The sequence below is a fragment of the Muscardinus avellanarius genome, assembly GCF_963383645.1.
Source record: "Muscardinus avellanarius genome assembly, chromosome: 2".
Classification (NCBI taxonomy): Eukaryota; Metazoa; Chordata; class Mammalia; order Rodentia; family Gliridae; genus Muscardinus; species Muscardinus avellanarius.
In genome coordinates, this window is record NC_137787.1 from 24,832,771 (window position 1) to 24,859,624 (window position 26,854).

At 35.0% G+C, this 26,854-nt stretch overlaps 1 protein-coding gene across 1 annotated transcript in view; it reads right to left on the minus strand.

Moving 5' to 3' along the window:
- The window catches only part of SPAG16 (sperm associated antigen 16), a gene marked incomplete at both ends in the record, with an annotated part of 820,178 nt that overhangs the window by 270,696 nt on the left and 522,628 nt on the right, over window positions 1-26,854 (minus strand). Inside the window, one exon of the mRNA XM_080689332.1 lies at window positions 3,152-3,217. Coding sequence (XP_080545458.1) covers window positions 3,152-3,217 — 66 coding nt within the window. The remainder of the gene's footprint in view (window positions 1-3,151; window positions 3,218-26,854) is intronic.

Here is a 26,854-nt window from a genome sequence, read left to right on the forward strand (position 1 = left end):
GAAATGTTCCAGAATTGTAGAAGATAAGAGTACTCCTATTGAGAAAGTATATTAGGTCCTGGGAAAGACAAAAAAGAAACAAATCCACATGTAGACACATCACAGAAAAACTGAAGATAAGATTGCAAAGATATTACAGTGTGTCAAAGAGAAATATCAAACAGATTATCTACAAAGGATCAAGTACTTGTTTCAGAGTAGAGTCTCATCTGCAACAATAGTGCGAAAAGAAAATGGAATGTCAGAATGAAAAGAAAATAATGGCATTTTCAGGTAAACAAAGACCAAGAAAGTTTAATAGCTACACACTGTCCTTAAAAGAACTAACAGAGAATATTATTCAGCAAGAAGAAAATAAAAGCCTGAAGGAAAGCAAGAAAATAAATAAGTCAATTGTAGGCAAGAAACGATAAAATACATTGGTATATTTAATGAATGCCATACATTTATATGATTTAGATGAGACTAAAATGCAAAATGAAATAACATGGAAAAAAAAAACCCAACAAGTGCTTCTGGAAGCCTGATGGAATACTTATTCTATTTATATTATGGGTCAGTTTCCTAGGAAATGAAAGAAGAGATTCCCTACGACAGGGATACCTTGTTGTTTTTCAAATCGTTTTTATATTAAATTGTGTTTATCAATATTTTTCCAGAAATTACTATTACTTTGAATTTCCTCCCTAATGTTTGGTTTTGTTTCATAAAAACTATTTGGTAATGCTAGGCATGGTGGCAATGCTTGTAATCCCAGTACTTGGGAGGTTCAGACAGGAGGATTGAGGATTGTAAGTTTGAACCAGCCTGGACAACTTAGCGAGGACCTTCACAACTTAGTGAGACCATTTCCAAATAAAAAGTAAACTCAGGCTGGGGGTTTAGCTCAGAGGTAGAATGCCTCTGGGTTCAATCCCCAGTGCCATATACAAAGAAAATTAATAAATGTATTTGGTAAAATAACTTTCATAGTTCCTTAAAATATTTAATTATAAATTGATTACTTTAAAATATATTTAAAATAAATACTTACTTCCAATAAGGAAATCAGTCAAAAATAAAGATATCAGAGACCTAACGTTATAAACACAGAAATAAATTCAACTTATGCCATTTTAAGATCACATATAAGTATTGCATGTTGTGTATCTATTTCTGTGTATCTTGATTGCTAGATTGATAACACTGAATCTTATATTTGTGATTTCAGCTTACAAATAACATTTTGGAATGTTCCTAAAAATGTGTTCATGTAAACAGCTAAATGCAATTTTTCCTATTTGTATAACATGAATGTCACTCTTTAGGGGCAGCAAACAATCAACAAAGCTAGTGCCGAGTAATTAGAAGCTCTATTTCTACACTGTATAGCTCGGTTGTTATTGCTACTTTGATTGATTATCTGAAGGTGAACTATATCACAAGGCCGTGTTTTCTAAGTGGCCTTAAAAGTGTTTGTGCTCTGTAGTCACCGAGGCTTCCCAACCTGCTGATGCTCTTTAGTGTGCGACTTAGAACACATTTTCAAAACAACTAATATTAAGTTAATATTTCATTTAAGAATGTCAGTCATCTTATGTCCAACATATATTTTCATAACAAAACAACATTTTCTTAATAGGTAATAAATACTTGCACTAAATAAGAGATAAATTAGTAAAAAATTTCAATAAGGCTTTGAGATGTTGATTTAGAACTGCATTTTAATAGTTCTCTTGGTGCTTACAAAGTATGTAAGTAAAAACTGGTAACTTTGACACAGGACACCTGAACACGTTAGATTCATCATCTTACTCTTTGAAATATATAATATAGGTATCTCACTTGATTGGTGATGAAATGACTTATTTGGCTATTCCCATGTTTATTAATTTTACTACTTAAAATGTCAAATAATGTATGTTTTTCACCTCTGATATTGTTTACCACGGTAAAATGCCTGACTTACAAACAAAATATGTTTACTTCGCTTCACCTTCCATTTAGTTTTTATATTGCATTATATGTTATAACTACTTAATAGAGTTCTAACATAGATACCCCATATTGTATGGGTCCATGGTGTTTAAATGTCTCTATGCTTTGCTAAAAATAAAATTGTACCTGGTATCTCGAACCAATGCAAAATGCAATATTTTTTCAACTAATTGGCTCACCAGAGTCAATTAAATGGAACATTCCTTACAAAGACGAATATTTAAAATATAATTGTTGTTGAGCCCATCGTTAAAATTCTCAGGACTGAAACAACACTACACCAGCACAATTTCAGCTGACGCAATCAACACTCCATTAGTGGGTATAATTTTCTGTGAGCGTTTTTTCTTCTTCCTATAAGAATAGTAGCATTATAGTAACAGAATTTTTACTATGCTGTCATTTTGAAGTTAGATGTAACTAATCTATCAGATTTCTTTTTAGTTAATTGGAAAAGAAGAGGAATGTGGAATTAGGATTCTCATTGTACTGGGAATTTAGAGACAAATTAAAATGTTAGATATAATTAAATCATCGAGTTTAAAGGGACTAGAAGGTTCATCTATCTAGTCAAATTGCTTTTATCTGAAAAAGTACAAACTTAAATCATTCTTCCATGATTATTATCTAAACCTTTTTACAGACATTCTCAATTAGCTTAGCAATGCAAAGCAATGTTGAGCAGTTTTCAAAGTTGGTGAAAATATCCTTCCATCTTAGTATCTTCAGCTATAGATAAAATTATTTTGTTATCAATGTGATCACATATGTTTTAAACTAAAGGAAATCTTTCTTTAACTGTTTTTAATTCTTTGGGTTCCTTGTCAAGCACTTCAGTTATTTTCATGGTTTGGCATTAAAATTTAATGAAGCCTATCTTTCATTTACTTCTTCTTAAGCCCAAATTGGACAAAAGTCTCTTAAAAATGTGCTTAGGTAATCTGATACAAAAGAATTCCCGTGTGTGTGTGTGTGTGTGTGTGTGTGTGTGTGTGTGTGTGTGTGAGTTTTAAAGTTCAGTAACCTCCTAGTTTTTGAATTGTTTATAACTAATTTATGAATTTGTTCCCCTGCTCAACTGGTAAAGTTATCATTTCACCGTAGAAATTTGTTTCATAAAGTGAATTAGCACATACGAAGAATTATGAAAATAGATTGGGAAAACTGAACTCACCCTAGGAGCGAAGGTGGCATCATTGATTGAATGCATGTGGCCGTAAAGTGACTGCTCACATCTGCCCTAGGAAGGCAGAAGAGAAACAAAATCAGATAAACTGCATTTGACATGTGAAACAAATTGAGCAACAATTATATTTAAGTCTAAAGTAATATGTTAGCCTGATAATGCGTTCTTATGACAGAAAATATTAACGTTTGCAATAAAGCATCATTTAGAATAAGACAGGGCTGATGAGGTGTCAAGGTGCTAGTGTCTATACCAAAATTCTACTGTTCCCAGTGTTACACCATCAAGGTGGTAGGGACCCTGTGCTAAGCAGCCCCACTGTGTAGCTCATTTCCAGCACAACATTTCTACCACTGCTGGGGGGAGGCCTGGAGACACATTTCTTTTTTCTTTAAAATTACAGGATCACCATTGAATCCTCAAATTTTTTAAGTTCAACATTAATAGGGATATATATATATATATATATATATATATAATGAGAGAGAGAGAGAGAGAAAGAGAGAGAGAGAGAGAGAGAGAGAGAGAGAGAGAGAGAGAGAGAGAGAGAGAGAAAGGGAGAGAGTGGTATTTTAACATACAAACATAAGCATTTGTTTTGTGAAAACCATACTTCACATCTATTTATTCAGCTTATCCATTCCAAAAAGCAACAACAACAAAAGAAATAATCAACTGCACAAACTTTCAAAATTCAGTTTAAAATGTGTTCAGGATTGATAGACTGATAACATATCGAAATGGGGATCTACATGTGGGATTTTTCATTTTAACATTAAGTTTTCAAGGTATAATATCCTTAAAGAAAAGGGGACAGTAAAACACCATGTCCCTGAATGCAAAACTTAGCTAAGAAAACAATGAAAGCATTCTAGGCTGGAAAGTCCACTTACAGTTATGTTGAAGGACATTGGCTTTCTCCTGTGCACACTGAAAACTTGGGCAAGTTAGTATTATCTGTAGAACACTATTTTCTTACATTATACTAGGACAGTTGTTCACTGGAGTGCTGGTCATACACGTAAGCTAAGCAAGCTGGTATCGATGTTACTGCTTTTGCAGCCCCACTTATAAGACCTGTTTCTGAGTGGGAACTGGCAGAAGCTGAGGGATCTGTGGAACGGTTACCTGTCACTAGTCCAGCTTGCCAACACTTGACAAAATACTGTGAGAAATGGAGGCACTGCTTGGCAAAGCACAGTGCAGAATGGAGGTGCTCTCTGTTTAGGCTACGGCCACCAAACTCTTCTTGGAGCAGTAACTGATCTCTAAGCCTTCTCTAATAAATCATATGAATTGCATGCCATCTCTGGGAACTTTCTTCAGCCTTCCAGCAGCCTGCCCTGCTGACCTGGCACAACTGAGTTTGGATGTGATACAAAGGTATTCTTGACTATATTTAAAAAAAAAAAAAAAGAAAACCCAAATTCTTTAGCCAAATGAGGAAAAGTTGTAACTGGACTATTGTTTAGAGATTCTTGCTATGAACTTTGAAACTTGTATTTAATTAAATGAATGTTTTTATCTATATTTTTATTGGTGCAGTGTAATTATACATCATAATGAGATTCAAGTCTTAAAATCATACATACACATGCTACTTGGTTTATTTCCCTCTGTATACCCATCCCTTTCTTCTTTCCTCATACATGTTAGTGAGATTGGTAGTGAAATGCTATATAGACATAACTTTATTTGAACTGTTCCCTTTCTAAATTCTTATTTTCAACAAATAATTTTTTATTAATTTATATGGTAGGCATAAGTCTAGGTGCATAAAATGTCAACAAAGGAAAATAGATTAAGTTTATCCTTATCAATTCACATTCTAGTGTGGGGGAGATAGGTACTTTGTTTAAAAAAATCAACAGTGCTAGAGATAAGTGTCTGAAAGTGTCAGATATATAATTAATTTGGATATTAAAGCATATTGGGACTCAAAAATTGATATCCCAAGTTTTGACTCTTTGACATGCTGAACTGTGTGGAAGAAACAGTTTAAGAATCAATATATCTCTAATTTCCCCTTGTTCCTTCTCCTTGAAGAATCATCTGAATGAAGGAAGCTCTTCCAAATGTAAAGTGACTATTTTGGAACTCTTTCCTGGTGTCTCCTTTTTATCCAGGCAAGGGAGTTTGAGAATTTTTGCCACACATGGAAAGACTTTGTCACAAGCTATTGTCTTTTCTTTGGCTTCCAAAGAGAATCATTCGCAAACAGTGTCAGTTCTTTGGACCCAATAAATACCTCAAAAAATCAATTACTATGCCTCAGAAATTACCTACAGCTCCTACTTTTTTTTCTGTATAAAAAGGATATTTAAGCCTCAGCCAGCTATCCTTTCTTTAGACCGCATCCAGGAAGGGCTCTCATGCTGAGACATCAATGTCCTCATATGCTTTTCCTCCTGTCAGTTCACATCAGTGAGTCTTCAGAGAATAGAGGGAAAATGTCTATTACCACAACAGTGGCCATGGGGAAAGCATATTATCAAGTGGGGTGATTCAGGCTGGCCCTACTTATAGGACAAATTTTGATCAAAATCTTAAAGTGGTAGGGAAGTTTACCAAAGACATTTCTGAAGGAAAATGCTATAGGTATAAAGAAAAGCTAAAGCAAAAGTTCCCAGGTGAGAGTTTGCTGCCATGTTTCTGGAGCAACACAAAAGCCAGTGTAGCTAGAGAGAAGTCAGCCACAAAGATAGTAAAATTACTCAAGGTTTCATTAATGGTGTGCCATCGAGGTCCTCCTTACAAGCCTCAGCCACTCAGTACTCACTGTCGTGTTATTTACCTAGGCTAGAAGTCAGATCACAAGAAAAAGCTACAAAACAAGATTAAAATAGATCATAATTTTCCCTTATTGTTTCCATTCTTTTTTTTTTTTTTTTTAGGTCCTAGGGATTGAACCCAGAGGCACTCTACCTCCAAGAGGTACTTTTTATTACCTCCAAGAGCTCTATTTTTTTATTCTTTAGTTTGAAACAGGGTCTCACTGAGTTGCAAAGGGCCTCACTAAGTAGCTGAGGCTGACCACAAATATGGATCCTCCTGTCTCAGCCTCCCAAATACTGGGATTATAAGCATGAGCCACCACACCCGGCTTCTATTAATTCCTAAACTAAGCAGAGTTGGAGTGTTCTTTAAGCTTTATTTAGTGCTCCCTATTGCCATTGTATTCAGCAAGTTAAATTACAAATATCTCCTAACAGAATCAATGCATGTTACAAATTCCTATTCACAGAATGGGAAATTTCTCCACATAAATTTAAATTTCACAATAAATATGTAAAAATATTTTTGCATTCTTTCAGGATACTACCCCCTCCCCTTTCTATTCTAGTTCTGAATCTTGATTCCTTTATAACTTTAAACCAATTTTACTGAAAATTTCAAATTATTTAAATTCCCAAACTAGAAATAAATCACTTACATGTAAGCCAAACAGGCAATGTTATAATAATTTTTTCTTAGAGACTTTCAAGGTTGATGTTCTTTGAGAACTAATGTATAGTGATGTAATATTATACTTGTAACTATTAATATTTTTATTCAATTTTAAATTGAGAATTTTGTCTTAAAATATTTTTGGACTAATAAAAGTTCTCTTTGGTACATTTCTAATGTGAGAACCTCTAAGCTACTTGATTAATTGGTAAGGAAAATGTAGTTTTCTGATTCAGATCCTGAATGCCAAATTTTAATTCAAAGGAGAATCTCTAAGGCACTCTTGAAAAGCCCTGGAAATATGGGGTTATAATGGAAATGCTGACGGACCACATTTGTGCTGCTATAACAAAACCTGACTTGAAGATAAATGTTTCATGAATTAAGAAAAGTTAAAAAAGCCTTCCTATCCAGCTTTGTTCCCAAGATAAAAGCGAATCTACTCTTTTTGAGGTAGAGGGAATATGTGGGTTACTAATATTCTAGTCTGCAAACAGCCTTAATCAAAAGCAATACCCAAACCGGGACATTAAAATTTGGAATATCTTCTCTGATGAATTCTTGTCAGGATTATTTTCTTTCAAAAGACTAGAAAAAAAAAAAAGAAATGTGCCTAAAAAACTTATCCTGTGACCCAAGCAGCATTGCATCAGAAATGATTCTGAGAGACAGAATACTTATGGGCAATGATGGTTCTATCATTGGTCCTGGGGGTTGAAATCTAGGCCTTTCTTTTCTGGATCCACCACCTAATAGCTATGTGACCTTAAAGAAATTACTTCTATTCACAGTGCTTTGGTTGCCTCCAGTGTACAATAAGGGAATGGTATTTTACCACTAGCTTTGTTGGGAGAATTAATTGAGCTAACAATTAACAGGTGTACAATTAATTAATGTTGGTGTATGCCTAGCATGAAGTAAGAGCTCAATAAATATTAGCTCTTACTATCTGAGACATAAATGTAGAAATAAAAATGACTTCCATATTAGAATCTTCCTGCTCCTAGGACCCTGAGCTCCAGACAGACTTGAGTATGTCTGCCTCCTTAAAGAGGATTGGAGGTACCTGTGGCCATATGTTCTGTGCCCTCAGATTCATTCCCCATGGGCCACTGTCCTGCTCTCTACTGAATATATCACCTAGACTCTTAGACTCTTTGGTTTCTGTTCAAGTTTAGCCAGAGAAGAGCAACTACAGGACATAGAAGAGCAGACAGAAAATGAACAAATCACCACCACTTCTCTCTTCCTGTTCAGCTATGGTTTGCCAATGGCCCTACTTGCTACAAGATCCCACACCTCCTGTTGTGTGGGGCCTCTCCCATGGCTACAGCACAGTCATATTGAGTATCCTTTCCCTGTCCTTTCAGACCTGGTATTAGCAATGGCTTCCCATTACTTCAGGATGAAAGAGTTGGCTTCCTAATCCTACCCATTCCTCTGTAAACATTAAACTTTTTATTCCCTATGTCATCTCTTTCCTAGTGGTGACCTATCTCAAACAACATGTCAGATATAGTATATAATAGAGGCTTTTGGTTTACCATTTCCCCATTGTCTACCTTGACCTTCACTAAGTCTTTCCATTATAATACATACATTCAGTCTCAGTATCTTGGAGAGACTCTCAACAACTTGGTTACTTCAAAATAAATACTGGTTCAAAATTTTAAAAAAAGCTGGAGGTGTAGCTCAGATGTAAAATTCCCCTATGTTCAATACCTCTTTATTTATTTAAATAAATAATACATACCTATGTCATTACCAGTTGCTCAAACAAACAAGCAAACAACACAAGGCAATAATAAACTTGGTAGCAGAATTCATACTTTTCCTTCACATCTGTCCCTAACACCCACCTATAAACATAGCCCTGCTCTGCCCACTTCCACCTGCCCCCCCATTCCTGCCTCTCCAGTGCATGACATCATCCTAGGGAGTCAATCTATAGCAGCTGCCTCCTCATTGGTCTCCTAGGTCCCACTCTTACCCCACTCTCCATCCATTTCCCTCCCCATAGCAAGAGAACCATCAAATCAGATCATACCATCCTCCTGCTTTCAACTATCCAAAAATAATTTCCATTGTACTCTTAAAAATTCCAATCTCTTTGCTGGGATCCAAAAGCTTTGTATTGTTTGTCTCCCATTTACTTATCTGATGTCATTCTTTACCATTCTTTATTCTCATTTGCTGTGCTCCTGAATTATTTTCATGTTTCTTTATGGTCAGGGCTTTCTAAACAAAGAGCACTGACAGACACCTAGGTTAAGAGAAGATTGGATGACTACCATAAAGGTCTGGAGACCGCTAGAGAGTTGTAGGAACATCTCCTCAAGTATTTGCTTACAGTTCAGGGGTTACTAACCTAAAGGTGTTACTCTCCTCTTCTAGAGATGTGTTTGTATTTCAGAGCAAAAGTTTCATTGGTGTGTCATGTGTCTCTGTCTGTCTCTCTCCTTCTCTCTCTCTCCCCATCCACTCACCCCCCCTCCAAGGGACAAGAACTGAGTTTCATAGTTTTGTAGTTCTTTTTATTTTTTTGGTACACAATCCCACTGAACCCACTTGCCACACCTGAACTTTACTGCTTCCCCCCCCAGAGAGGATGAAGGAATGGAAAATAGCAACCTGCTCATGAGTCAATAAATGGTTGCTCTCTAATTCAGAAACTTGGTGTTTCCTATCAGGGTAATAAGTAATCAGAGAAATAAACACATAAAGGTGTCACATGGTCTTCTATGTTTCTAACAGGCCTAGCAGGTCCCTCCCTTTCCTTTCTGTTTTCTGTACTTTGGAGGTTCTCATGTTCTTATTCTCAGTCAGCTTTTAACTCAAACACAAGTTTTGCAGTAGGCTCAGAGGTCTAACATTCCTATACCTCTCTTACAACGTGTCCTTTCTGTATTAGAAACCACTTTAGGAAAGCCCTTTCTTTTTCCTCTGGAGTACAGAGCCTGCCTTGAGGTCAAGTGTGTCCCTGTGAATACGTTCTGCCCAATAAACTGCAGGCCACCATGAAATAAGATCCATGTAAGCCTGGTATTTAAAAATATACCAAATAATCCTCTAAACTCTTTAATCCCCCCTCCTTGTAGGATCTGGGCAGAAAAGCCCTAGTTGATGGAGGAGAAAAAGGGAAGAAGCTTGAGTTTCTGAACTGCTATAAGGAGAAAAGCCAGTGATCGGGACTTTTCAACTACACAGTCTCTACATGAGAACTGAACTTCTACTGTGTCAGGTCCCTGAAACACGGGCTTCCACTATTTCCACTGGTGTCAATACACATCACACAGGTCATCCTATTTTTTCTCCTTCATATCACTCATCATTAAATAAAAACACTTGATAAACTTGTTTCTTTATGGTTAATATACTGCTACTAAAAGAAGTTCCACAAGAGAAATCATCTCCATCATCATTCCAAGTTCCAAAACAGCTCTGGTTGATGTGATAAATAATTGTTGAGTGAGCATCAGTAAAGTTACATGGAGGTCATAAAAAGTAGAAAAAAAAAACCCTCACTGGGTATGTACACTGTTGGACAAATAGCATCATCATCTCAATATGTATTTCCATGTGATCAGTCATAATATGCAATGTGTATGCTGTCTGATTCTCTCAATACCTTTCTAGCAAGGTGATTCTGCACCAGGGACATATTTACTTAAGAACTTTGCCATTGCCTCTTAGCATTGAAAACAACTATAGGGAAATGATGATTGCAGGTGAAAGAGGTCTTTACATTTACTGAGTGCTTACTGTGTAACTAAGGCATTGTGCTAAGTGCTTTATAACCATTTTTGTGTTTGATCTGCAGAAGTCTATGAGATGAGTACAATTATGTTTTCCATTCTAGAGGCAAGCAACCCAAGCCACTTACCCCATGGTAACATAGACGAAAATTGCCATAGTCAAGACAGTAACTCCTTCTTTTCTATTTACAAAGTCACTTAACCCTTTATGTAAAGAAAATAAAGTATATGAGGCAATTAGCCAACTTCTTCTAATGTTCCTCCTTTCTAGGTAGATATTCAACTCCTGGCCCCATATGGTTATGTGTGGCCACATAAGGAATTCTTGTTCAAGATCAGTGATCAGCAATAACATGTAATACTTGGCTCATCTTTTCCAAACTCCACCTTTTTAGCCTTTAGTTATAGGTACAGTACACTCTAGCATATTCTTTTTCTTTTTGCAGAAACCTAGAGCATTTTTCCTCTGGAATATCTATTGGCCAATAGATCATCTCAGATCCTCCATGAGAAAGATAAACAGGGACACCCATCCCCATCCAACCTATGAAGGAAGGACAAAGAACAGGAATAAGATGCATATATTGTACAACCTGGAGGTCTTTATCTCAGTTTTACCAACCCTGTTACCAAAATAACTGAGAGAACAACTTGGAGGAGGAAAGGTTGATTTGGGCTCATAGTTTCAGAGGTTTAGTTTATGGCCAGCTGGCTCCAAGGCACAAACATCATGATGGCAGAATGTAGTGGTAGATAGCTGCTCAGCAGTCAGGAAGCAGCTAGGGACAGAAACAGTCCTCAAGGCCCCTAGTGACCCACTTCATCCAGCCATGGATTATCTGCCTATGTTACCACTCCATGTATCCATTCAAATTATTAATCTATCAATGGATTTATCTATTGATGAGATTAGAGTCAGGATTCAGTAATTTCACCTTATTTTATTTCATTTTTCATTTTTATTTTTAAAATTATTTAGTTTTTATTTTTATCGGTGCATTATAGTCTTACATCACTATGTGGATCATGTTGACAATGGCATACATACATTCACACAGTACTTGGTACCCTTTCTTTCCTCCCCTTACCCCTCCATTCTGACTTTGCTGAGATTTTCCCTCCATTACCTGGAGTCCCGTCAGTGCTCCCTAGCTTGAGCTTATCAGAGAAAACATATGTCCCTTCCCTTTCTGTGCTTGACTGATCTCACTTAACATAATGTTTTCCAGGTCTTTCCATCTTCTTGCAAATGACATGATTTTGTTCTTCTTTATAGCTGAGTAGAATTCCATTGTGTGTATTTCCCAATATTCTGTAATCCATTTGATGGAGACCTAGGTTGGCCCATATTTTGGCCATTGTGAATTGTGCTGCTATAAACATGGATATGCATATGTTACTGTAGCTCTCTGATTTCAATCCAATTGGAAAGATACCGAGGAGTGGTATAGCTGGATTATATGATGGATCCATTCCAAGGATTATAAGGACTCTCCACAGTGATCTCCATAGCAGCTGAACTAGTTGGCACTCCCATCAATAGTATAAATGAATTCCTATTTCCCCATATCTTAGCCAGTATTTGTCATTATTTGATTTCTTTATGCTTGCCACTTTTATAGGAGTTAGATGGAACCTCAGTGTAGTTTTTATTTGCATCTCCCTGATGGCTAATTATGCAGAACATCTTTTCATGTATCTATTGGTCATTTTTATCTCTTCTTTTGTAAAGTTTATATTCAGTTCAGTTACCCTCTTCTTAATAGGGTTGTTTGTTTTGCTAGTGTAGAGTTTTTTGAGTTCTTTTTATATTCTGGTTATTAGCCCTCTATCAGAATTGTAGCTGGTAAAAATCTTCTCCCTAAAGGCTTCCTCTTTAGGATCTTGGTGGTTTCCTTTGATGAGCAGAAACTTTTTAGTTTGATGCCATCACACTTGTTAATTCTTAATTTCCTGTGCTTTGGAGGTCTTGTTGAGGAAGTTACTACCTGTGTCTATATGTAGGAGTGTTAAACCTATGCCCTCCTCTAATAGCTTCACAGTCTCTGGTCTGATTTCCAGGACTCTGATCCATCTAGGGTTGATTCCTGTGCACCCGGTGAGAGGTAAGGATTTGGTTCCATCTTTCTACACAGATGGATAGCCAGTTCTCCCAGCACCATTTCTTGAAAAAACTGTCCTTTCTCCAGTGTATGAATTTGGCCCCTTTGTCAAAGATCAATTGCCTATAAGTGTGTAAGTATGTTTCTGTATCTTTCATTCTGTTCCATTTGTCCCCGTGCCTGTTTTTGTTCGAATAGCATGCTGTTTTAACTACTATTGCTTTGTAGTATAATTTAACATCAGGGATTGTGATGCCTTCTGCATGGTTCTTATTGCTGAGAATTGCTTTGCCTATTCTGGGTCTTTTGTTTCTCTATATGAAATTCATGACTAATTTTTCTTGGTCTGTGATGAATGTAATTGGTATTTTGATAGGAATTGCATTGAATCTGTACGTCACTTTTGGTAGAATGGCCATTTTGGTGATATTTATTCTGCCTACCCATTAGCAAGAGAGATCTTTCCATCTTCCAAGGTCTTCAATTTTTCTCTTTCATGTTTTATTGTTTTTTTCATTGTAGAGGTCTCTTGCATCTTTGTTTAGATTTATTCCTAGGTATTTTATTGGTTTTGAGATTATTGTGAATGGAATTGCTTACTGTCTTTCTTCATGGCATATAAAAAAGCAACTGATTTCTTTAGGTTGATACTATATCCCATTGCTTTGCTGAATTGTTTAATCAGCTCCAATATGTAAAATTTAGGTCTGATAGGTTAGGCTAGATGTACTGTAGTAATCAGTAACCTTCCATTATGGTTTGAATATGGAATGTACCTCAGAAAACTTCATGTGCTGGCTCGAACCTGTGTGATCCTCCTGTCTCTGCCTCCCAAGCGTGGGGATTACAAGCATGCGCCACCACGCCCGGCAGAACCAGTAGTTTTAAATTTATCATATCAATTAGTAGCAGTTCTATATCTCTGCTTAAAACTAACAAATGAAAACTGGTTCTAAAACTATCTAATTAATCAATGGCAACTAACTTCAGTAAACACTTTTCTAAAAGCCAAAAAAAAAAAAAACCCAAAAAAAGATTCCTAATCTGAACGTCAGCTCGTTGGCTAGAGATTCATGAGAGTGAACTGTTTCTAAAATTGATAACTACCTTTTGCCTTCATAATAGATAAAAAGCACTGACAAACACTAGCTGTTCTTTTAAAATTGACCTCAACCCACTCCTGCCTCTGTAACCAGCATAATCCATGCTAAACCCTTCAAACAGGATGTTGGATCAGCAAATTAATTTACTCAATGACTGCATCTTTGACCAATATAATTGTTCCACCAGTATAATATGTTTAGGTTTTTGATTTCAGTATTTAGTGTTGTTCTCATCCTTTAACCCAATTAAGGGTATATGAGCTTGATAGGGCTAACATTTCCAAATATCACAGACTCAGTGGCTTTAACAACAAAAATACATTTCCTCATAGATCTGTAGGACAGAAGTTCAAAGTTAAGATGTCACCAAAATTGGTGTAATTAGCTGGTTGTGGTCCCCTATATTTTCACATGGTCTTTACTATGTGTCCTAATCTCTTTATATAAAGACATCAATCACATTGGAGAAGGCCCACTTCAATGACCTCATATAACCTTAGTTACCTCTTTAAATACCTATCTCCCGGATGTAGTCACTTTCTGAGATAGCAACATAGATTTTGAGGGACACAGACACAATTCAACCCATAATAAAAGCTAGCTATATCTTTATTCTACATTAGCTGGTTATAAAAATTAAACTAATAATGTAAAATTTATCATACTATAGAAAAATTATATATCATAAAAAACTTTAGCATTATAAAAAATCAACTTAAAATACATTTGTATATTTTAGATTAATATTTGAGTATAGAACTAAATACTTTAATATTATCCACATAAAATATAATGGTTAAGAGTACAGTGTTTATGGTGAATCTCCTTGGGTTTAATTTGGGCATCACTACATAAAAGCTTGACCTTCATTTTTTTCATCTGTAAATCATGAATAACTTCTACATGATAGTGTCATTCTGAGGGTTTAACAAATTGATTCATGAAAAGTGCTTAGATTGTTTTGAGGGCTGTTTTATTTTTTCCGATCCAGAATATCCTAGTTACTTCTAACATACCAGCTGGCCTCATGCACTACAACAGAGAGGCCTCATCTTAGAGAGTCATTCCTAGGCATATTTTTGGAAAATAACTTCTTATAGTAAAATTCTTAGAAACTTTTAAAGAAATTTTTCTAAATAAAACATAAAAAAATTTAAATAGAATCACATTATACAATGGTGCCCTATACATTTTTTACTTTAAATTCTATGACCATTTAAAAGTATTATTAAGGAAAAGAAAGCAAACTAAATCTTAGATGAATAGAATCAAAGTTTATTACAACTGTGAAAACATTTCTTTACTCATTACAGGTGGACATAGTTTGTTTTTATAAAGAGGTTACCCTAGTTACCAAGTATAAAAATTAATGTAAAAATAATTTTATGATGATTCTTAATTAAGTAAAACTAAGTATTTAATGCAATAAAGTAAATAAACTTAAAATTTATTAATTATAAATGTAATAGATATTTATGTTATCTTTAAAGTTTTAAAATGTTTTTGTGAAACTGAAAAATTTTAAACATACAGGTTTACAAATTATTAAAGAAAAATATATGCCATTATCATTACAGAAGTAATCCCACAGGCATACAAATTGGAAACAGAGTAATTATTAACAAGACTCCTAATTCTTGTTTTTTCATGTAAATAACTAACCATGTCTGTGAAAGATTGATTGCAGCTTTTAAAATGTTTGCCGAATCCATGTGTAATTAAGAGGAGTTAAATATGCAAATCAAGCCTAATTAGCTTCATTTATTAATGTTAGTTTGCCTTGCCTCTACAAAAATTTCTCCTGTGGATCTTTTTTTGCACATGGCATTTTTGATTTCTTTGTTCTAGGTTGAATTGCTTGAAAAACAAGCTGTTTCCAGAAGGAGGGGAAAGGTCTCATGCAGCGTTCTTCATGTCATTTAGAAAAAAGGTTAAAAAAAAAAAAATCTCCCAGTAGCATGGTCTAATATATACGTGTGTGTGTGTGTGTGTGTGTGTGTGTGTGTGTGTGTGTGTTATTCCAGTCACCTTACATAAGACTATATTTAATTAATTCAACTTCTTCAAAGTTGCAAACCCTTTGGGAATTTCCTTTGATGAAAATGAGCCTTTTGCTGCAGTATGTCCAACACTGTGCTTGAGCAGAGTGAGGTAAAGCTAAGCCGACAGCATCTAATGAATCAAGGTTGTCTGTGGACGTGCATTGTTCTTGACAAAAGACCTACAATTTCTTGTATTAAGAAAACAACCCTTCCTATGTAAAACCACCAGCCTCATAAAATTCATGTGAAAACATCAAGTCAGGCCACTACAAGAAACCTAGTTATTATAAACAGTATAAACATAAGAAAAAGCATAAGAGAAAAGAAAATACGAGTGAAAACAAATATTAAAATTTAAGGTCAGTCTCACTGGTTGCTGACAAGTGTAAAGAAATAAATAAATCACTTTTTAGAGAAAACACACAAAATCTATACTTCTCTTTTTTTCACCTATTTAATTAATTCTTCTCTCTACTACACCCCACCATTCAACTTTCACAAATTATTTTATATTATTATTGATTTTATTGCCTGTGTAAGAATCTACTGTTATTATATTACATTTATTTATTTCTTTGTTTATTTATTTATACTGGAGATTGAACCCAAGGACATTTGACTTTGAGCTCTACCCCCACCCTTTTCAGTTTTTGTTTTGAAACAGTCTCACTAGGTTGCTGAGAGTCTCACTAAGTTGCTGAGGCTGGCCTTGGACTGTCGATCCACCGAAGAATTGGGATTATATGTGTAATGTGTATGCCACCACACCTGGCTAAGAATTTGTTGTTATTTTTAATAAATTTTTTCCAAGTGAAAAATAAGCCCTATTTACAAAACTTGTGGGGGTCTGTCTGTCTGTCTGTCTATCTATCTATCTACCTATCAGCTATCCATTATGTATACACACATTTACACACACACACACATACACACACACACAAAACATACAAAATCTACCATCTTAACATGTTCTGGAAGTGTAAAGAATTTTGTTAACTATCAGTACTATGTTGTACAACAGATCTGTTAAACTTGTTTTTCTTTTTTGACAAGCACAGAATAATGAGTATACACATTCTACACATTTGTGTCTCAGAAAGGTAAAAAGCAATGTACAAAGGAGTTATCAGTCCATGACAATTCTGAAATTCAGCCATACAAATTCTCCGAGTTCTGTGAATAGGTCTCAAGGTCTATGAATAATTCTTCATAATTCTCAGTTTTCCTCAATTATACATTAGGTAGTAAAGCATGCCCTGCCAGTAGATATTTTAGGGCAATAATGATCCACAGTTTGGATGCATAAGAACCAGTGGAAAGGTTGTTTAAAATGCTTATTTTTATATAAAAAGATTTTGTTAGAAGTTCTACTTAAAGAATTTCTGAATCAGTACTACACATGAGGCTTAGGAAAGTGATTCTAATAAGCATGTTATGTGGTTCTAGCATGTATTTTGAGACCAAAGCATCTAGCTCAAAGCTTCTCAAATTCTCATGCTTGTATAAATGTAGAGATCTTAGTAAAATGGAGATTTTGAATCAGTATGTTTGAGGTAGGCCAATGGTGTGTTGGCCAACTTGATTTTAGAGACAAAATACCCATTGTTTTTAGCATCTGCCAACTTGCATGGTGTAAATATTCCCTCTGTGGACAAGTTTAGACTATCAACTGGACATCACTGACCTCCAGTCTAGAAAGCACTGCTTTCAGCTTTCATCAACTGGCTGGAGCCAATTCTAGCATTCCACCACATGCAGCCCAAGATTCTAAACTCCTAATAAGCTTCCAGGTGGTCCTCAGACCACACCTTAATTATAATGAAATGCAATAATAATAAATAACAAAATAAAGTAATAATAATAATGGTACAGAAGAGAATCAGAGAAATCCTGCTGGAAAAAATGGTTTAGGGTTGTTTTAAGTGTTGGTGCTGAAGATTCAACCCAGGGCCTTGCACATGCTAAGCACGTGTTGTTTAGTTGTCAGAAAGTAATATTTAAGTTGAGAAGTGGACAGTATTGTATAGTTATGGGTAGAGAACAGAGATCATCAGAGAGAGACTGTAGAGCACATCTCTTCATGTCCATTTTTTTTGGACTCTTTGGGGTTACAGTGGCAGAGTCAAGTGGTTGCAACAGAGGGCCCTGGCCTATAAAGCCAGACTTCATAGAAAAGTCAAGTGAATTCTAACTAGAGAATTAATAATTGCACTCTATTAATAACTCTACAATGTTCTTATCATTCTGCTGTGCTATATACTGGTAGAAAACAAATAAATCTATACAAACATCCACAAACAAAAACACATATATACATGGAAATATATGCATAAGGCATAACATGCATACGTATGCATATACACAGATGCACACAATACCAATAATATAATTAAATTTAAATAATTTAAATAATAATATAAATAATTTAGATATTTCAATTAAATAAAATATGCACACATGTGTGCATATTTTAAATGACAAGGGATATCTGATCACAAATATAGATGAAATAAGAACATAAAAATATAAGTATCTCTGTGATAACCAACTTAAAAATCTAAATCTTAGATTACTTTCTAAGAAAATATAGATAATCCAAATTCATATATCAACTATTTTATCAAGATTGAGGCAAGAATCAGGCCTGGCACACCTATAACCCTAGTACTTGGAAAGCGGAGGCAGGAAGATCGCAGTTTCCAGGGTAGTCTCAGAAACTAGAGAGACACTGTTTCTTTTGATTATTATTGTTGTTTTTTTGTGGTACTGAGGATTAAATTCAGTGGCATTCTACCTCCTAGCTACTCCCATTTTATTTATTTATTTGTTTGTTTGGAAACATGGTCTCTCTTGGTTGCTTGAAATCTGGCTAAATTGCTGAGGCTATTCCTGGACCTGTGATCCTCCTGTATCAACCTCTAAAATACTGGGATTACAGGTGTGTGCAACCAATACACCAGCCAGGAAGACCTTGTTGCTTTTTCTTTTCTTTTTTTTTTTTTAGTGTTGGAAATCAAACCCAAACCCTCGTGCATACTGTGCATACTTGATAAGCAGTATGCTACAACACCTGAGAAACTGCTTCAAGAGAAGAGCATGAAAAAGACTTGGGTATATCTCAGAGAGGTATAATGTAATGTCCCTGGGTTCAATCACTAGTACAAAAAAAAAAAATGTCAATTGGCATCCGCTTTTTGAAAGACAGTTTGATAACATGTATTAACATTTAAAATCATGGGTTTCTTAATCTTACAATAAAAGCAATATGTGTAAAATTTTCTAAGAGTATGTTTATCTAGTATTGTTTGTGGTGGAGAACCTGGAAATAAAGTGACTTCTCATCAAGAAAGACATTTGATATAAACTCTTACACGGGGGCCTATGATATAGATCACAAAATAATAAAGTTGAATACTATTAACTGTGTTTTAATTATTTCTACTAGATAAATTTGAATGAGAAAAATAATGACTAGGAGTTGGTACAATGTAATCCTGAATTGTACAAAATAATAATGACAAAAAAGCGTCATCTGTGAGTTTGTGGGGTGTTTAATTTCGTCTGTTGAATTTGGAGGTACAGTGGAGTACTCATAACCTGTCATAATCTATACCCTGATCAAGCTTTTAACAAGTTTCTTCAAATAGGAAGTCTGGATTAGTAAAGGGAAGAAGATCAAAGTAAAAGAAAAAAGAAATCCCAATTACAAAGAATTCTGTTTTTATAACATGGTTTCTGTATGTACATAGATGTACTTAGATACAGGAAGAAGTTACAGATAAAAATATTAGGTATTGTTTCTATGCTTTCAAGTAGTAAATGCAAGTTATAGATTAAAGTTCTATAATCGTTCTACCTTAACAATACAAATGAATACCATAGCAACCACTGCTTATGCTGAATGAGTCTCTGTCTATTCACAGCTGGGAATTAAAGGTAGTAATTAGTGTGTACATTGGGAAAGAGCTCATACACAGTCATGGAAGATGGAGTGTCAGGTCTCTGAGCTTTTGTCTGAATGCTGGCTCTGCTTCTGTTCACCTTTCTTATCTTCCTGTGTTGAGCAAATAGCTTAATATCTTGTGTACTTAAGTTATCCGTGTGTAAAATAGGATAATATCAGTACTTTTATTATACTTTTTGGGAAATAAGTGAGATAGTAATGTAGTGTTTAGAAAAATTACATATAATACAACTCAATAAGAACCAGCTACTATTGGTATTATTATGAGGAAGGCAAATACCTTGGAATGATTCATACCAAGTTTCCTAATTAACACTGCTAACTTTGTGGGATTGAAATTAGGGAAGTAAGAAAGAGAAATTAAACTAGAGATATATCTTAGTCACAGAATGCTTGCCTAGCAAGCATGAGGCCTTAAATGCAATAACCAATACTGAAAAAAAAAAAAAAGAAAATTTTGGATTTTTTAAAAATTATTCTTGTTAGTACATTGTAATTATACATGTTAATGAAATTTATAGGATACATTCATTCAGCCATATCTGAAATATTTGAGAATATGTAAAAAAAAAAGTTGAAAATCACAGAAACTGAGAAAGGAAAATCACAAGAGTTTCTGGGTACTGCAGTTGGATGTAAAGTGTTTCTGTTTGACTCTAGTGGTAAATACTTGACATTAGTGAGCTGAACAGTGAAGAAAACAACTAAATCATGTGGTTTATTTCACACTGAAAAGTTAAAAACACCATTCTTTTACTAAACTTAACATTTTTTTTTCTTATACTATAATGTCCAAAGACATTTCCTAAACATGAACTTTGACACATGACTGATATAGTTTGCTCTTTTTATAACTTTTGGGGCAGTATACAACAGAGGAGACATCACATCAAAAATATACATTTTTAAGGCCATTACTTGTTGCTTGATACACAAGAAATTAAAACTACACACATAGATATCTTGAACTATGATGGTTCAACAAAGCATGTAATGACCTCTAAAATTACGTTGAAAGTAACAACTCTCATTAATATATACTTTGTGCAAGGCAATATCTTAAAATAAAATGAAAAACACAAGCTAATAAGATATAGTGTTACGGTCAAAAGTGGACATTTTATGGGAATGGGCCCAGGATGGTTGCATCAGATCAATCTTTAGGTCACATTATTAAAATGTAGAGTGAGTATTTAGCCATAAAAAGGAATGGAATCCTGTCACCTGTAATAATATGGATAGAACTGGAGATTATGTTTAGGGAGATAAATAAGGCACAGAACTACAAGTATCTTATGATTTCACTCATATGTGGAATCTAAAAAAGTTGATTTTGTAGAAGTAGAGAGTAAAATGGTGGTCATCAGAGGCCAGAGAAAGAGAGTGGGGTGGGGGAGAGGATGAGAAAAGTTTGACAAATGGGGTCCAAATAGGAGTTAGATACTAGCAAGCAGTTCTGGGGTGCTACTGGCTAGTAGGGTGACTATGGGTAATAATAATGCATGGTACATTTTAAACAGGTAGAAGAAAGAAATTTTAGTTTTTTTTTTTTTTACCATAAAGAAGTGTTAAATGTTGAGAATGAAGATATGTTTAACATGATTTTTTTAAATGTTTATTGGCATAGTCATACATCTTAATGGAGTACAAGATGGGAGAGGCACACGTGCGCACATCACTCATTTAGCCCTTCCACAACTCTATCCCATTTCCTCCATCCTCCCTCCTTCTCATGTTTGGCTTAGTGATTGCCTTTGATATGTTGTTGAATGCACATCCCATGCAATAGGAAATTTCTCTCTTTTCCCCTCTCATCCCCCTCAGTTAGGTCACCTTATTTGCTCATCAATAGTGTATCCTTCTTCATCTCAAGTTCCTTTTATGACCCATTTTTCCCTAGCTTCCTCGCATTCAGAAGAGGATCCAATTTCTTATATTTTTGTAACTAATCTCCCTTACCATAATTTTCTCCAGTTCCATGTATATCCCTGTAAATTATGTAATTTTGTTCTTCTTTATGGGTGAGTAAAATTCCTTTGTATACATACCCCATAATTTTAAACTTGTGCAATCTCTATGTGTATTAAAATATTAAGTGTTACCCCATTAATATGTACAACATTTATCTTTTTATGTGCCAGTGAAAATACAGAAAGGTAGAATGATTCATGAAAAAAAGACAATCACATTTTTTGGAGTAATTAGCAATTCTAATCTTGAAACACAATGTAGTTTAAAGTAAAATTTTAAGGATGGACAGGCTTCAAAGAGCAGAGGAGGGAGATGGTGTTCAGGGTAGAAGAAACACAAATCACACTCATAGGGGAGGACAAGCTTCTGTCATGTATAAATACCAGGCCAAAGTGCTGCTTGACAGTGACACTGAACATTCCCACCTCGTATTAGCACTAATTAGATAGATGGGTCACTAAAAAAGCTTTAAATGTCATCATGAAGAATTTATCTCCAATGTAGTAGATAGTAGGGCATCCTAAAAATGTGACATGACATGACAAGAATTGTTCTTTTTGTAGTCTGGATATTCAAAGGAAAGGGACCAAGCTGCTGAGCCAGAAAAGGGGGCAGCAGAATGTGGACAAAAAGGAAAAGACATAAAAGGCAGTGCAAAGGGAACATCTATATGATTAAACAAATAACTAAATACTTGGAAAATGAGAGAAGTAGAATCAAAGGTGGTTGTTTCCCCCCTCCATGTTGTTGTTAGGATAATTGCCCTAAAAAATAATTTCAATCACTCGCTTAGTAGATTAGCAAATGGAGACCTTTACAATAACTCTTAGCCCTGCTCATCTTTGCCCTAATTTCTTTAGATGCTATACTCTAGTCAAACCAAATTTCATAGGCCTTTATATATCTTTGACTTCATAAGTGCTGTCCTAGTAGCCTCTTGGACTTCCTGTCTCTATTTATGAATGCCCAGTGCTTACTAAAGGCTCAAGTACCCACCTCATGTGAAGCCTTTCTTCCAACTCCCTCCCATGACATGAATCACCATCTCTGAGTTCTGACAGCCTTTTAGTGGTGCCTCTAGAATAGCACTTATTGCACACTCTATTTATTTACCTGTCAGCCTTTTGCTTCAATACAATGTAAGATCAAAGAGGGTAGATATTGTTTATTCTCCCTTGTAACCCTTAGGACATAATGCACTATTTGGCAAGAAACAGGTACATAATTAGTGGTGAGGAAATTAATATATGAAAGTATGAGTGACATCTACATTTTGAACCTGAGCCATTGGTTGAAATAAGAAACTAAGAATACGCTGAGAAGTTGGAGGAGAGGCCATTTGAGTTTGGACCCAGGTGAATAATTTTAAATATAAATGCAAAGCAGGGTGTAGTGACAGAAAATTTATACTATCACCCCAAGAGGAGCTAAACTTAGAATGTGGGTGGACTGGCTAGAAGAAACAAAGAGAGAGTTAAGGTAAGGACTAGGAAGAAAAAAAAATCTGCCAATAGGATGTTAATGATTTTCTTGATGAATTATAAATGATCCCATTGGTTTAAATGGATTTTAAATAGTGTTGCAAGATAATAGAAGTTTTTCAAAAACAAACTAAAAATTTAGAAAATTCCTTCAAAAATTATGTATTGAAGTGAAGGAAAGATAAACCATTTTGAAGGAGTAGCAGAATTGAAAATTTCATTTCATCTCACATGTTGGGTGGGTCCATATTCTCAGGCAGAGAGGAAGAAGTTACACATGTATACAGATGGAAGGCCTTGACGGAGAGAAGACTCAAAGGTCAAGAGGCTGATACCCTGTGAATGATTGATTGCCAAGGAGAAAAGAACATTTTTAAAGATAACCACAGCCTGGCGTGGTGGCGCACGCTTGTAATCCCAGCATTTGGGATGCTGAGACTGGAGGATTATGGTTCACGGACAGCCTCAGCTACTTAGTGAAGCCCTTTACAACTCAGTGAGACTCTGTTCCAAAATAAAGAATAAAAAAAAAAAAAATAGGGCAGGGGGGTGTGCCTTGGAGGTTGAATGCCCTTGGGTTCCATCTCCAGACCCACAAAAATATATATATTAAAAAAGATAAGCACAAAGACAGCAAAAAGGGATGGAGTTAAAAAGAAAATTTAAAGTGAGGAAGAGGAAAAACACAAATCTTATGTGGATTCCTCAAAACTATACGAGCTAGGGCTGTTCTTTGAAAATAAGGAGGGGTAGATTCATTATTAGAGCTTTAACAGAGTGGGGAAGGTAGGAATAGCCATGAGAAGGAAATAAACAAATATATAGATTTTTTAAAAAGATGCAGTGATAAATGTCTAGCTGGGTTTGCAAGCTGAGAATGACAGTAGATCCAACAATATAGCTATGTACATTTCTCAATCAGTGTATAGCAGTAGTGATGGAGGACAGAAATTCTATTAATTCTATTTAATGGGTTTTCAGATGAGATATGCAATACGAGAAGAATGAAGGGGGTTTAATTAGTTTAGGCTGTGGTCTAGGTTTTTCTTTGTCTACATTAAGAACTAAGTGTGAGAAAGTCATTAAAATCAGAGCAGGGATCATAGCACAAGAGTTGCTACTGAATTATAGAGAATGTAGACAGGAAAGCCATATCTAAGTATTTCCTCCACTAAATCAGTGGCTTACCCACAAAGTCATTGGTAGAGCTGAAAACCTGACCTTATTGCCTGTTAACAGAGAAGAAACTGCATTCTTAACTGAGGAGATGGATGAAGACTGACCCACACATGCACAGGTTCTTCTTAGCAAACAGATTAATGACCATCACATCCTCCTTTGGAGATGAGTCTGTGAGGAGCTCTAGAGGGGAGGACTCAACCGTTCTTCCAATGCTTTCCTCCCAGAAATGATACCCAAGGCCAGACTGTGGAAAAGCAGCAACTGCAAGTTTTTATTATTTTTAAAAGATCTAATTCTGTTGACCTTATTACTTAATAAAGTTTTAGAACTACTATTTCTCACTGAAGTCCATTGATGCTTATAATGCTTCAAGTCAGATAATTCGGCTTCCAATAAATCCTTGGCCAAATTTTTATTTACTATATGCTAATTACCTTATTCGTATCATATTATAATGATATCATTTGAAATATTATAAAAAAAACCTAACAAATATTATTTTTGTGGTTGTGGTAACTATACTCAGGAGCATTTTACTAATGAACTTATACCCCATCCCTTTTATTAACTTTTATAATTTGAAACAGGATTTTACTAAGTTACCACCCTCTAGGATTGAATCTGGGATCCTTCTGCCTCAGCCTCCCAAACATGTGTGAAATAATACACCTGGCAATTCATAAGTCCCCTCTGTTTTTTGGTGGTACTCAGGATTGAGTACTCAGGTGGTACTAGGGATTGAGGTATGCCCCAAGCCCTATTTTTATCTTTTATTTTGAAACAGGATCTTGCTAAGTTTCTGAGGCTGGCCTTGAACCTGTAATCCTCCTCTCTCAGCCTCCCAAGTACTAGAATTGCAGGTATGTGCCACTATGCACAGCTCATCACTCTTTTTAAGAATGAAAAACAGAAACACTAAATTTAATTAAATTGTTCCCATTTACACAGCAAGAAAAGGTAAAAAATAGAACAAAAGAAAGGAAGGAGGAAAGAAAGAGAGAAGAAAGGGAGACAAAAGAAAGAAAATCAACTCAAATTACTAAAATAAAAAAAGGCATTATTACCACTGACATCACAGAAATCCAGAGGATTATCATAAACTACTTTAAAAAACTATACTCCCCACAAAATATAAAACCCAGAAGAAATTGACAAATTTCTAGACACATACTACTATCCTAAATTGAAGAAGATATAAAAAAATTTAAACCAACAATAGCAATCAAAGAGATTAAAGCATCAATAAAGAGCCTATTATTAAGAAAAGTCTTGAGCCAGTTTTCAAGATGAATTTTATAAAACCTTTATGGAAGCTGGGCGAGGTGGCGCCCCCACACTTGGGAGGCAGAGACAGAAGGATCGTGCAGGTTCAAAGCCAGGCGCGTTGGCTTAAGAGACCCTGTTTCAGAATATAAAATAGGTCTGGGAGTGTAGCCCGGAGGTAGAAAGGCTTCCAGGAACCCCAGTGCCACCAATAAATAAATAAATAAATAAATAAATAAATAAATAAAACCTTTATGGAAGAGCTAATGCTAATAATCCTCAATCTAGTCCATGAAATATAAAGAAACAAATATCACAAATTTATTCTGTGAAGCTATCATCACACTAACACAACAACCAAAGACTATTCAAGAAAAGAAAGCTATAGGCCTATATATCATTGATGAACTTAGATATAAAATTAAAAACAAAATACTAGCAATTCTCTTTCAAAAACACATAAAAAATCATATATCATGATCAACTCAGGTTCATGCCAGGAATCCAAGGCTAGCTCAACATACAAAAAACAATTGATGTAATTCACCGCATAAACAGAACTAAAGACAAAAATCACATGGTCATTTCAATAGACTATGAAAAGCATTAAACAAAATCTAACACCCATTTTTGCTAAAAGGCAATATACAATAGGCCTGCAGCAAACATTATACTAAATGGGTAAAAATTGGGAGTTCCCCCTAAAAATAGGAACAAAGATGTCCACCATCATCACTCCTTTTCAATATAGTACTTCCAATGCTAGCCAGAGAAGGCAAGAAAAGGAAATCAAAAGAGTACAAACAGAAAAAGAAGTAAAACTATGGCTATCTGCAGATGACATGATATTATTCTTAGAAGACCCAACAAATTCAACAAAAATGTTTATAGAACTAATCATCAAATTCAGCAAAGTGTTTGGACACAAAATAAATCTTTAAAAACACAGAATCTTTCCTGTATTCTAACCATAAATTCACTGAAAAACAAATCCATTAAACACTTCCACTCACAATATACCCCCAAATTAAATACTTAGAAATAAACCTAAGCAAGGGAGTAAAAGACCTCTCAAAGGAAATTATAAAAGTTTGAAAAAGATATCAAAGAAAACCTTAAGAGATGGAAAGGTCTTCCATGCTCTTGGATAGGCAGAATAAATATAAAAATGGCCGTTCTTCCAAAAGTGATCTACTGATTCAATGGAATACCTATTAAATTACCAAAGTTGTTCTTCACAGACAGATAAAACAGTCTTTAAATTTTTTAGAACGACAAAAATCTCAGAATAGCCAAAGTAGTTCTCAGCAACAAGAATCATGCAGGAGGTATCATAATACCTCTTTTTAAACTATACTACAAAGCCACAGTAATAAAAAAA